This window comes from Colius striatus, chromosome Z (assembly GCF_028858725.1).
Source record: "Colius striatus isolate bColStr4 chromosome Z, bColStr4.1.hap1, whole genome shotgun sequence".
NCBI lineage: Eukaryota > Metazoa > Chordata > Aves > Coliiformes > Coliidae > Colius > Colius striatus.
In genome coordinates, this window is record NC_084790.1 from 1,808,069 (window position 1) to 1,821,837 (window position 13,769).

The following is a 13,769-nucleotide window of genomic DNA, read 5'->3' on the forward strand; positions in this document are numbered from 1 at the left end:
GCTGAGGAAAGGCTGTGGGCCCTGGGGCTGCTCAGGCTGGACAAGAGGAGACTGAGGGGGGAGCTCATTCCTAGTGACCAAGATCTCACTGGTGGATGTCAGGAGGTTGGGGTAGCACAAGGGGTGATGGGATGAAGCTGGGACACAAACAGCTCCATTTAAATATAGGCAAACTATTCTAAACACTAACCTGTATGCAATCTGCTCCTCCAGAATGAATTTGAGCTTGATTTCCATTTTGATTATTACTAGACAACTATTTTCTGTCACTTAGAGCAAATCGAACAGCAATTTGTTATCATACTTATCACTGCTGGAGACGAGGGGCAGCAAACCAACCCACTTTCCGGGTCAGTCCAAAGCTTTAGTTGTAGCTTAGCCTAGTCAGAGCATCCCAGCATGAGTCTGTTGAGCAGCTGTTGCCCTGGAATACTCTGGCAAGCCTAAAGAAAGTTGTTCCTATTAATGATCCCAGAAAGAAAAAAATCCAACCCCTCTCTTTCCCCTGTAGATAAGTTTATTTCCAGTGTGAGCTGCCAAAAAGTCTTGATCCCTGTAGGGGAGACAGCTTTGAGGAGAAGCAAGTTCTTTAATTAACCTATAGCCATGGCAGGAGGAAGATGGGCTACTTTCATCTTTCCATTCTAACTTGTCAAATTGGTTTTTGACTCCTCAGAGCTGTGTCACAGTAGCAGACTTCTCCATGTCACTTCCCATCTAAAATTCTTCTCTTCTGCACCTTGTGAAGTGTTTTAAAACTACCTCTTGCAGTAGAAATTCTTCATGTGGGACTCAAGGTAGAAACTTATACATACCTAGGTAGAAGAAAATGAAAGGGGAGAAAGCTTAGAATCACTTGCTCCAGCTTTCTGAGGCATCTTGTTATGAAAAGTGCCCGAAGAAAGCTCTCAGTCATGGGAATTTGTCTTGGGTAGTCCTGTGAGGAGCTGGACTTGATGAACCTCATGGGTCCCATCCAACTTGAGATATTCTGTGGTTCTAAGAAAACAAGCAATTTACCCACTGGCTTTTGTCATGGATTTCCGACACAGACAGTTTTCCATGTCGAGTTTCAGACTTTGATTATACTAAAAAATAAAGAGTGAACAATGGCCAGGGACTGCAGGAGAAAATCATGTCAAAATTTTAAGCCTGCATAATATAACATGATGGGGAGGATTACAAGGGACTTTTAGAGCTCATCCAGTCCAAACACCTGCAGAAGCAGCTCCCACCTAGATCAGGGAGCACAGGAACGTGTCCAGGTGGGTTTGAAGAGCTCCAAGGAAGGAGCCTCCACACCCTCCCTGGGCAGCCTGGGCCAGGGCTCCCTCACCCCAACACTCAAACAGTTTGGCCTTGTGTTTAAATGGAGCTCTTTGTGTTTCCATTAACCCTTGTCCTGTCAGTGGATACAACAGAAAATAGTGCTGCCCCAACCTCCTGACACCCACCAGTGAGATCTTGGTCACTAGGAATGAGCTCCCCCCTCAGTCTCCTCTTGTCCAGCCTGAGCAGCCCCAGGGCCCACAGCCTTTCCTCAGCAGGAACATGCTCCAGTGCCCTGAGCATCTTGCTGGCCCTGTGCTGGCCTCTCTGCAGCACTTCCCTGTCCCTCTGCAGCTGGGGAGCCCACAACTGGCCCCAGGACTCCAGCTGAGTTTATTCTCCCCCAGCAGTGCCAGCTCTGTCTCCTGGAGCTGCTCTCCAGCAGCTCACCCCCAGCCTGGGCTGCTGCAGGGGCTTGTTCCTCCCCAGCTGCAGGACTCTGCCCTTGCCCTTGGTGAGCCTCAGCAGGTTCCTCTGTGCCCAACTCTGCAGCTGGTTGAGATCTGGCTGCCTGGCAGCACAGCCTCTGGGCAATCAGCCAGTGCTCCCAGTTTGGTGCCAGCAGGGCACTTGCTGAGGGTCCCTCTGTGCCCTCACCCAGGTCAATGATGAAGATGTTGAGCAAGACTGGCCCCAGAACCCATCCCTGTGCAACTCCACTGGCCACAGGCCTCCAGCTCCATCCTGTGCCATTGATCACCCCCTCTGGGCTCTGTCATTCAGCAGCTCTGCATCCACCTCACCTCCACTCATCCCAGCCACACTGCCTGAGCTTTCTCATGAGGGTGTTGTGGGAGACAGTGTCCAAAGCCTTGCTGAGGCCAAGGTAGATGCCATCCACTGCTCTCCCCTCATCCAGCCAGCCAGTTACGCAATCACAGAAGGCATCAGGTTGGTCAGACAGGATTTCCCCTTGGTGAATCCATGTTAACTCCCCCTGATAACCACCTTTTCCTTCATATGTTCAGTGGTGACAGGTTTAAGGCAATTCTTTCTCCTGCTGAATATGCAAATGTATTTCAGACAGAATTGCACCATCCCTTATTGAACTCTTGACACAGAAATCGACATTCTTTTATTCTGCACATATTTAATTCCCTATAAACCTTTCCAAAGCAAGTTGTTTTCACGCTTGAAACTGGATTAGAGTTGCCTGGTTCATACAGAAGGTGGTTTTGATCAACAATCTGGTTTTATTTGGGAGAGGGTGTAATAATTGGAGTGAGATGTGTGCTCATTTGATGTTGTTCAAATGTTTTTTGCAGAAGACTCGTTGCTTTCTCATCTGACTGAATACCTTTCTGTAATGTTACTGCTGTGGCTTGGTATGATTTCTTGTGTCCTCTACACATCTAGAGAGAAGCAGAGAGAGTGGAATAATCTTCCAGTAGGTCTTGGTGATCCCACAGGATTTCAGAAAACCATCTTTTGTAGAAGGTTATTCCTCAGTTTTACCAAAAAAGCCAAAAATAGATAATTCCGAAAGAGTAACGGGCAAAAAAGACTGTTTTCAATCAAGACAGTTGCTTGTTTTACCTCTCCTTTCCCATTGTTATTCTTCTATTACCAGCTCACTAGACTCTCTTCCTGCTTTTTCTGCTCTGTTCCTCTTCCCACCTTCATTTCCTTCAATTTTCTTTTTTCAGGACCTTATCTTCTAAACTAAACACGGGTTTTTTCCAAAGATTTTGGAACAAGTAGCATATTTCCAGACAACACATTGTTCTCCCTTGCTTGTATATTCTGCCCTACCCTTGATGCTGTGATAACTGTGTGATGAGAGAGGCTTTAAAATGCAATTACAAAAGCTTTTATACTCTGAAATAACAGATGGAGGGGAAAAGAACTTCACTGTTCCACAGTGGGTTCTGTAAAGTAATACTGGATTATCTAAAGAAGGATGGCAACCTGTCATTTCACCATTTCAGTTGGAATGCCTTGTTTTCATTTCAGTTGTTACCTAACAAATCCTAATTGCACGTAGGCTGATGTATTAGTGCCACAGCAAGAAAGATAATGGTGGGGATTGTAATTTTCCCTCTTGGTGGCTCTTACCTCAGCAGAAGAAAAGAGTCATCTGAGGATCAGAGGCAGCACTGAAAGCTACGTCTCTCGTGTTTTGGGTGTAGTCCAGCTGTGTTGAATCTGACAGTTATTTGTTCCAGGAGATGTGTGGATCAATAGCACTGCAGCACTTAAAAACATTTGAGTACTAGAGAGACTTCAATAAAGTCTCCTCTCTGCAGCATTACGTGGCCACTGGGCAGCTGCCAGCACGTGAGTCAGCCTTTGGCACGGCAGCCGACGTTACTGACTGAAGATGGGGAAGGGATGATGTGTGCAAAGCCTTCACTTGTACTCTCTTTTAAACTGGAGTGGTCTGAAGTTTGCTCTTCAAACCGGTGCTCAGGCTTTTCCCATCACAGCCTAACTTGGGCAGGATCTTCAGTTGGGTGATTGGACAGTCAGTGCAGAGCATCTCACTCGTTATCATCGGTCGTGGCGCTCTTTCATCTCTTTGGTCTGTGATAAAGCCGGTCTTTTTACACAAAGATAGCAAATGTCAGTAGCTCATCCTCTCCTAACAGAGGAAGACTCACAGTATAGTTGAAACCCAGCTGTACTTGTGTGTGTAAGGCAAGGAGAGGACAAAACCATGGAGAAAAGTGGATTTAGAGACCTATTTTGTCCAGGACCTTCCCTGTAGCAGCAAGTCAGGACAACTCAGGTGTGTTTATAAGGGTGGGTCTGTCCAGTGGAAAGCTGCAGTGGTTTGTGTTAATGCAGCTCAGGGCACAGTAACATTCATTTCTCTGAGGCTTTGTAAGGAGCAGCAGGAAAAGCTCTCAGGTACCCATGAGGTGGGTTCATGCTGTGGAAAAATAGTGGCTGTTTCCTTCAGCATCTTCATTGTCTGCATGATGGTGGGCTACTTCTGTATGAGTGATGGACTGCTTCTGTATCTTTATGGGTGCATATACAGACACAAAGGCACAGGTGTATATATATTGTAATCAAGCCATGGAGTGAGTTCAGATCTACTGCAATTACTGCCTGCAAAAGCTTTTTGTTCAATCAGATCATGAGATGTTAATAACCCTTGTTTTGGTGAAACGTTCCTTTTAGAGCTGGAACTGAATTGAGTAGATGAAGCCATTTGCTAATCCATGATAATTTGCTTCTATCAATGCCTTTTAATCTGTAGAAACACCTTTTTAAATTAAAACACTAACTCATCTATAAATTATGAGACAATGAAATGGCAACGTAGGAAGCAAAATGGAATTAGGAAGCTCACTAGGCTGAACTAGAGCTCAGTGCTAATAGAGAGAAAATAATTACTCTGAAAGAATAAACACTTCCTGGTTCTCCTTTGGTTTATTTTTATTTGGGAGTAGCTTAGATGCTTGACATTGATCACAAACAACACCAGAATTGATCCCAGTGCTCCTTGCAGATGTACCAAAGGATAAACCATCAGCAGCTCCTGACATTTGGAGTGTTTTGTGTGTCAGAGGAGCCGTGCAGCCCTCCCATAACTGCTCATTTCCAACCTCAGGAATGAGAGCTGCAGGAATAACTAACATGGGCATACAAGTATGAAGAGTATTATGAATTGGGCTGATGGGTTCTGTTTCTCAAGTGTATGTGCTTTCCATATCCTCTGAATCTCTGGTTTTAAAGAGACTCTCAACAAGCCAGGCTGCAGACTGCTAAACACTGCAGCTTGCAGTGGAATATTTTCCCTGGTGTTAAACAAGGCTTTCTTGCAGTCCTGTGCATCTGTTCTAAATAGATACTGGCTTACCTATGCTTGTAATTTACACCTGGCTGTGGTGGTAGGTGACAAGGTTATTTCTGTCATCAGAGGAGAAGAAAAGGGAGCATCTTCCATCTCCAGTGATGAAGAAGCGTTGAGGCTCAGCAGGTCGTGGCATTTTATCTACTGTATCTTCCATTTTATGGCTCTTCTAGTGTAAGAACCTGCCCACAGATTAATAATCGACAGGCAGTCCTGAATCCCAGATAACACAATTCCTCCTTTTCCAAAGAGCAATTTCTCCCAAACAGATATTTTCCCAAAAATTGCATTTTATACCATTTTAAAGCTAGTTTAGGCCCCAGTCTGTTTGGAAGCTTGGGATTCAGTCACTGGTGACAGCGCCGTACTTCCAGTGTCTGTGTGGATTTAAAGGAGATTTAGCATGAAAAATGAGAAGGAAATAATTGATGTCTTTGTCCCCACTGATAGATAGGCCACCTGCTGCAGAAAGTGTCAGAAACGAGCCATCAGATTAAGCCCACTGAATGCTTACCCTGGTAATTGTTTTGCATCATGTGGTTAATTCCTGCTCTAGAGTTACCCTGGGTTTCCTCGTTGCCCTCAAAGTCAAACGTGGATTTTATATGAGGGAAAGATTGTTAGTTTTGCTCTACTGGCTTGGATAGCAGTGGGGATTCATCTCGCCAAGAACTGCAGGAACTAGCCCCCAAACCATGCAGTATTTGTTTTAAATAACTAGGTATTTACATTTCAGTTGCTACATTAGCGATACATCTGATTTAGGCCCCTCTGGGAACAAAGGACCAGGATCAGCCATAAGTACTGAGGGCTTTTGGAACTCCCTGAGGACAGGGAGGGCTCAATTGCCACCTACGGTCCCTGGTAAAACAGACAAGACTACTCAGTTTGGGGAAGAAAACAAGAGTAAACTTAATCCCCATCAACCAAGACCAGAACAGAAAACAACACAGATGAAAAGCACCTTCCCCCACCTCTTCCCAGGCCCAGGCTCCCGGTGTGGTGGGAAGGGGGGTTTCATTCTGTCCTTTCCTGACGGCTCCTGCCTCTTGTCTCTCCTCAACACAGGAGGACTCCTCGCCATTCCCCAGCTGAGGCACCAGTCCCTGACAACGCTGCAGTCTTGCACAGTGTTGCATCTGTTATTCCTATGTGCAGCCCCTCTCTGCCTCCTGTTTGGGCCTCTGTGGCCTGCAGACACTCCAGCACGGCCTGCGTCATGGCTGCCTCCTCACACAGTCTCCTGCCATCCGGGCACAGTCACCCGGAGCTGCTGGTGACTCTCAGTCCTGCCATTGCCCTCCCTGGGTTGCAAGGGAACAGCTGCTCTCTCCCCATGGGCTGCAGAGAGGTCTCTGGTCCAGTGCTCCTGCTTCCTTGCTACTTCTCTGGCTGTGGGGTCCACACGTTCATCTCCATTTTGTACCTCCCCTCTGCCTCCTTTTCCACTGCAGATATCCCTCTTTAAGTGGTGAGAACCACCAAGATGATCAGGGGACTGGAGAATCTTCCTTATGAGGAAAGGGTGCAGAATCTGGGACTGTTCAGCATGGAGGAGAGTGAGGGGGCACCTTGTTGATACTTAAAAGTATTTGAAAGGTGGATGTCAAGGGGATGGTGCAAGACTTTTTTCTGTAGTGTTCAGTGACAGGACAAGGGATAACAGACATGAGCTGGAACACAAAAAGTTCCACTTAAACATAGGGCAAAACTGTTCCAGTGCTGAGCTGAGGGAGCCCTGGCCCAGGCTGCCCAGGGAGGGTGTGGAGACTCCTTCTCAGGAGATTTCCAAACCTGCTTGGACACGTTCCTGTGCAGCTTCATCTAGATGGACCTGCTTAGAGCAGGGGGGTTGGACTGGATGATCTCTAAAGGTCCCTTCCAGCCCCACCATTCTGTGATTCTGTACGTGTGGCCAGTATGTTTTTCTGAATTAAATATCTATTTTGCAGTTCTAGAAAGACAAGATTTCTAACTACTGAGCACTTAGTTTGTATTATTCTTATGGCAGCTTGCAGGGTCATAACAAATGCATCATTATAGAAGAAATAACCAGTCTCTGTTCAAAACATTTCACTTGTGTAACAGGAAAGGCTATTTCAGTGCTGTTAAATGCCTAAAGTTGGTCTGTTACATACAGAAAATCTTACAGCAACAAGAGTCCTGATGGACAGAGGCAGGTACAGAATACTTCAAACATTTTGTTAGTTTTTATGGTGTGTGCCAAATGCTCCTCTTGTGACTTTGATCATAAGATTTGCCTGTGCTCACAGGAGGATGCTCAAGACCCAAGCAAACTGGAAAATTGATTTCTAGAGAAAGATCAATCTTACCCTTTAACATTTGGCCAAAAAATGTCAAAACCAATCTCTGAATTTATGTAATTTCTAGTTGTTATTTATTCCAGCAGAAACCTAATGCCAAAATATGAATCTGTCAGGATAATCTTCATTTGGACAGGAGTCAGGAGTGCTTAATTCTTTTACATGAAAATCCTGCTGTCATGTAATCAGGTTACATATGAGTTAGGAGGCTTTTTGTCTTTTTCCAGGTTCAAAATATCTGAAACAGAAGAAACTATTGCTCTGTGGCTTTTTTTTTTCCTGATCTGCAGTTACACTTATATAGACTTGAGCCTTTTGTCTTTAAGTCATGTTGTCTGGTGGCAACGTGCCTTTTTAAGACTTTACACATGCTTTTTGGGGAATAAAACCCATGAATACTGTAAAATGATGTGTATGGCTAAAGTTGCAGTACAGTGAGGCTTCACCTCGTTTTAGAGATGAAGTTCTTTCTTGTCCTTAAAAGGACAACAAAGGGATTCAACTTGGTGTATCCACGAGCTGATTGCTTCTGCTCTCGGGGGTCAGTTGTCTGGAGAAGGCAGGACTTACTCAGGTGAACGTCAGCAGATGGGGTGGGCCCCTTGGTCAGGAGAGAAGAAGACAACCCAGAAGTAAAACCCATATATGAGCTGACCTGTTAGGTGCTGCTCTATCAAAATGTGCAGGTTCTGCATCTTCTGCAGACTTCTGAGTCCACACTGAAAGCAGCTCAGTTGGTATCATAAACCCTCTCTTCGTTACATTCCTTTTGCTCTTTGAGTTAGTAACTCAAATCTTTAGTGCAGTTTCTTCTGGTGACAATCCCATTGCAGCCATTAACACCTCTTGAACTATGAAAACCACGTTTTCTCTGTATATCAGAACAAAATGAACATTGCCAAGTGTTGCGCTGGATGATTTATGCTTCTAGGCTTAGCCAGAAATGATAAAGAAAAGATGACTTATTTCTAATGTGTACTATAAAAATGACTGTTAACTGGGGCCATGGAAAAACACTTGAAATAAACATATTTGTTGAAACTGCAGTTCAAAAATGAGTGGATTGGCCTGTGCAGAATTATTCTTCTAAACAATGTTCATGCCGTAGTGATGATCTTCTCAATATTTACATGTTTTCATGACATCAGTATCTGGCACAAGATCGTTACTGTGAATAATTTTTTCGCTGGTGTTGTCCAGTTTGCAAGGTGATAGAGTGCTTGTGTGTGCATCTGTGGGGTTTGAGGGGGCTTTCTATACAGCTGATGTTTAGCAGTAGTTGGTGTGTCTGAGCTGGGCAGCACATCCGTGAACTTCACGTGCTGGTGGGACTAAGGGTGAGAAGAGGGTGTTAGGAGGATGGAGCCAGGCTATGCTCATGATGTCCAAGGACAAGCGGCAATGGGTATGAACTGGAACAGAAGAGGTTCCAAAGCAACACAAGGCAGAATTTGTTCCCTGTTGAGGTGAGGGAGCCCTGGCAGGGGCTGCCCAGATGGGCTGTGGAGGCTCCTTGTCTGGAGCCATCCCAACCCCAGCTGGATGAGTCCCTGTGTGCCCTGCTCTAGGTGGTGCTGCTCTGGCAGGGGGTTGCACTGGATGAGCTTCCCAGGTCCCTTCCAACCCTCTAGATTGTGTGATTCAGGCTGCCCTTATCTTGCCCAGCCTCTCTGGCTTTCCTCGTGCCTGGCTCAGGTTACAGGCGCCTGTGGACTCCAGAAGCGAATGGGCTGTACATACATCTAATATTCATCCAGGATTTCCTTGTGTACCTGTTTTTCCTTATCAGATCAAGTCTCATGGGCTAGATCATTAAGAGGAAGAGAATCAGGAGGGTGTTTAGCACCTATGTAGGTACAGAGAGGGGGGAGCTTATTCTTATCAGAAAAGCCTTGTCCAAGGGCAGATCAGCCATTCAGGCTCCTTAAAAACAAAGAGATTTATGGCAGCCTCACAGGTCATCATTTGAACTGTTGGGCTTTTAGTACAGGAGATGCACAAGAACAAACACTCCCCTCCTCATGTTTAGTTTCAGATCCCAAATTTAATTTGCAAGACAGAGAACTGTAAAGATAAATGGTGTAAATTGAGGCTATTATGTTGAGAATCAGAGGCATGAAGCCTGCTGACCCACAGTAAGGGCTGTGGAGTGGCTTTTCAAATTAGCCTTTCACTTTAGTGGGCATGTGAGTTTAACTTGGAAATGTAATGCAATAATGTTTGCATATAACTTACTAGTTCTATATCTCTGCTCTGGCAGAAATACCCATTGTAAAACTCACTAACAAAAGTGTTTTAGTAATTCTTTAGTCAGAAATAAAGGTGACATGGAACTTTGTGTGTGGTTTAGCATTCAGGCTGTTAGAACATGCAGAAAAATCCCATTTCTCTAGCTCTAGTGATCAATGCAGCTTTGTTACAGACAGTTTTACCTTTTCCCTGCTCTTTATTTACACCTCTGGAACCTCTTATAGATTTGCAAGGATAAAAGTGGAAGGCTCATTTTTTTTTATCTGGCTTTAGCTTTGATCTGATCTTTTCTGTTGAGCACCAAATCTGTTTGGTCAGATGTTCAGAGCAGTTGGAAATTCAAATTTTGGTGGTCAAAGGAAGCCATTAACCAAGCACAGAATTTGTGTAGTGTTTTGAAAGATGTTGAAATCTCTTAAACCCTGGCTCTGTGTAGCTCTCTGTCATCTTACCTGTTCTTAGTTGCTGAATCCAGGCCTGGTTTTGCTTCCTGTGAAACAAAATAGTTAATAAAATGGGGGGGAAGGAAATATTTAAGAGTATCAAGAATGTGCCTTAGTACTCACACACTTTAAAGTAAGACTGTACAGTTTGAAAGCTTTAACAAGAGCCATCTCCTTTGTAAAGAATGCAGATAATTTCTGGCAAGGAGGAAAAAAAAAAGGGGGTAACCTGATATGAGTCTGACAGTGTTGTTTAGTTAAGTGCTTCCATCTGTTGCTTGCTATTTCCCTTACTCATGACCTCTCTTTCTCTCTCCCCCCCTCCCCTTTCTCCTTAGCCCCTTTGAGGAAAGCAAAGTTTGTTGAGAGCCCTCGTATCCCAGAGTCTGAGCTTGGCTCACCAACACTTTCTTCAGCACAGAAACTGGACGTTGATGCATACTGCCCTGGTAAGCTGCATGCAAAGGCTCTGTGTTAAAAGAGGAACAAGAGGTAGTTCCAGCTCAGAAGGATTTTTAGGTGTAGTGTGGCTCCTTTTCCTAAATGGTTGGTTGGACCTTCCTCAGCCAAGTTTCATTGACTTGGAAACTTGAATAAGTATTAGTTTCTAATTGACAGCCTTTGACTTCTGTGACTTGCAGTTTTGTGTGTGGCTGCTCTCCCCTCAGAATAATTGGGAAGATCTGGGGAGTTGGTTTTGAAAAGATAAAAAATGATCCAATAAGCATACTTAATTGTTAATGCTGGTCTTGAGAGAGGCTGGAATAAAACCACATTTCAGAGCTCTCGTTAATCAGCTAATGCAAAACGATGGCATCTTGTTTATCTGCATCCAAGAATATTGCTTGTCTTTGATTTGATTTTTCCTTTGAAAAGAAACAACTTCTAATTTATGTATCCTGGAGTAGTTACTCTTTTAAGTATACATCTTGCTAGAGGCCTCTGGTTGAAACATAAATAGAAGTGGGTCGTGTCCCTCCCTGGTTTAACCCTGTATGTGTCTGACAGTTGAGGCCGGCGGTTGCATAAATACCTTCAAGCCCTGACAGAGCTCATGCAGATGTGTGAGTGACCCTTAAATCTTTATATAGCTTCACCATGCTGCCAACTCTCTATCATTTCCCACATTCTTCCTAACTTGGGAGAGGCAACCTGGGGAGGGCTGGAGGCTGTGGTGGGGGAGTCTGCCCTCAGCAGACTGGAACTGGCACCGAGCAAGTGTCTCAGTGCAATTGTTGCTGAATTCTGCACTTTCCTCCCCTGCTTTTCCCTGGTTTATGAACCAAAGGGACCCATATTCAATACAGGTAAAAGGATGGGACATATAAATACATAGACATGTGACATCTTCCTCTTAAACCTGTAGCTACAGTGGAAAAAGCCATATTAATAAATGACTCCCTGAGATTAGAGTGTCATTATTTCAGCTCATAGTCACAATTTGAGGGGAATTAATTGAATGGTGTCCAAATGTAGAACTTAGGTTTGCTTTCATGTGTCATGTTTGAAAGAGGACTTGCCTTAGGAAGAAAAGAGACAGTCCCTGCGCTTAGAAATGGTTCCTTTGAGGCCACAGTTGCTCTTTCTTTTTCACTCATCATGAATTACAATGCAAATGTTGCTGTTGCAGCCCTTTCTTCTTCTAACTAAATAGCTTCTGCTGTCATGTTTATAATTGTTAATAATTACAAACTTATTATGATTGCATCCACAGAGGATTCTAATTGAATTGTAAATTTGGCTTAAAAAGCCTTAAATTCCACATTCTTACGTCTTGTGTTATGTCTTGCAGTCGTGTGTGTCTCTGCTCTCTGTCTCTGCTTGCCAGGGTGCTTTGAAGGGCAGGGCTCTTAGCAAGGCCAGGAGCAGCTCTGAAAATGAGAGCTGTGGGTTGCTTTTGGTTTTTCATCTCCTCTTCTTGCTGATAACATAGTGAAGAGTGGTGTTTGCTGCTGCCTTGAAGAAGCATTGAAGAAACATGAAGGAAGGAAAGTGAGAGAGTGAGAGTTGTACTATGTGCTAGTGAACAGCAGCAGCCTGGGGTAAAGGCAGAAACTTCAAATTAGGGGGTTGAGGTTTGCTTCAGGTTGCTAAAATGTGTGGGTCAGAGGTGCTGCCCTCTCTCTATCGTATCCAAGGTGCCCAGGACCTCACTATCTGGGGAGGTTGTGTTTGCCCAGATCCAGGGACTCCAGCTTCTGAAGAGCCCAGCCAGGTTTGTGTTTAGCAACGTGAGACAGGCAGGTGAAGGTGGAAGAGAAGAATCTCTTGGGGAAGGTTTTGTGAAGCTGCTGTGGAAGGAGGTTTGTGCCATGCGTGGTTCTCTTGCTCATCCCTTCTTTCCCTCACTCAGAGCTGCAAACATCTGCTATGGTAGGACTGGCTTGTGCTTTACCTGCCTGTAGTATGATGGCTGGATTAAAGGAGCTCAGGGGATGAGACCATGGGAAGGAGTATGTGGCTTGGGAAGGATTCTTGTGTAAAGAAGAAAAGAAACAAAGATCTGGACAACTTCTTGGATCCAAAGAACTTTGAGTCTGAGTGGAGTGATGGGAAGGTGAAGGAAGAGGGGCTGAGTCCTACTCTGGACTGTCACAAAGCCTGCCTTTAGTTGGTTTTCCAAGGAGACAGAGCTCCTTTCTTCAGTGGTGAGCATATTTCCCCCCCCATTCTAAAACACATGCATCCTGTGAAGGGTGTTAGCACACAGTGTTAAATCCCAAGTGGCTCCAGGAATGATGACAGGAGCTAAAGAAAAAAAAATCAGGCTGAAGATATGTTAGAGCCTTCCAGTTGAGTGGAGGTGGAGTGCTTTGTAAAGTGATCCCTGACAAGTAATGTAATTAATTATACACTTAAAGGCAGTTGAAAACACGAAATAGCAACGAGGAGAGAACATTATCTCCCCTGCATATAGAGAGGATTCTTTCCATTTGAGATGCCTTAGAGATGAAGGTTTTGCTCAATGCTTAAAATGTTTCTTTTGAAGGCTTCAAGGCAAATTTCAGCACATTCCAGGGAGGTGGTTTCCTGAGCAACCACCCTGCAGACCTGCTGCTGCTGGGGGGAGTTACTGCTTGCTTTTGACATCTTAGAGTGTGAATTGGTGTAAGATATTGGTGCTCCAGATATTTGAGGAAGGAGAAAGAAGATCTAGATGACTAGTGCCTTTGGAGGCAAGTTCTAAAGGACACAAGCAAAGCTTTGAGCTTGGTATAAAAGTTGTTTTGGATGATGTTCTTTGTTTTGCCAAGGAAGATGATGAAATGCTCCAAGATGAATCTGTTTAAGTGAAAGCAGATGATGAGCCACGTTTTACAGTTGTTGCATTTAAGATGATGACAAAAAGGCTGTTTGGAGAGTTTGAGAAAAGTAATTTCTAGGAGAGTTGTAGATCTGTGAAAGTCTTTCTGGTTGCAGTGGTCAGAGTTCAGTCAGGCCCATTTTTGATTTGGAGTGTCTATTGGGGAGCAGTTGTTGTTCCTCATTTCTTAACTTAGTGGTGACTTTATCAGGAGGGTCTGAAAGGAGCTGGATCCATCCCCCCTGCCTGCCTCTGCTCTGATCCTGCAGGCAATGGTTGGCAGATGTGTTTGCATTTCCCTTTCTGTCAGGCTTCCT

The 13,769-nt window shown here is 44.6% G+C and overlaps 1 protein-coding gene across 9 annotated transcripts in view; it reads left to right on the forward strand.

The window, feature by feature from the left end:
* The window catches only part of LOC104557622 (protein TANC2), a 306,816-nt gene that overhangs the window by 153,900 nt on the left and 139,147 nt on the right, over positions 1–13,769 (forward strand). For 7 of the 9 annotated variants that reach the window (XM_062018045.1, XM_062018041.1, XM_062018048.1 and 4 more), the window contains one exon: positions 10,487–10,597. The exons of the other annotated variants lie outside the window; for them this stretch is intronic. In XM_062018045.1, the coding sequence (XP_061874029.1) occupies positions 10,487–10,597 (111 nt within the window). The remainder of the gene's footprint in view (positions 1–10,486; positions 10,598–13,769) is intronic. 9 annotated transcript variants of the gene reach the window in all.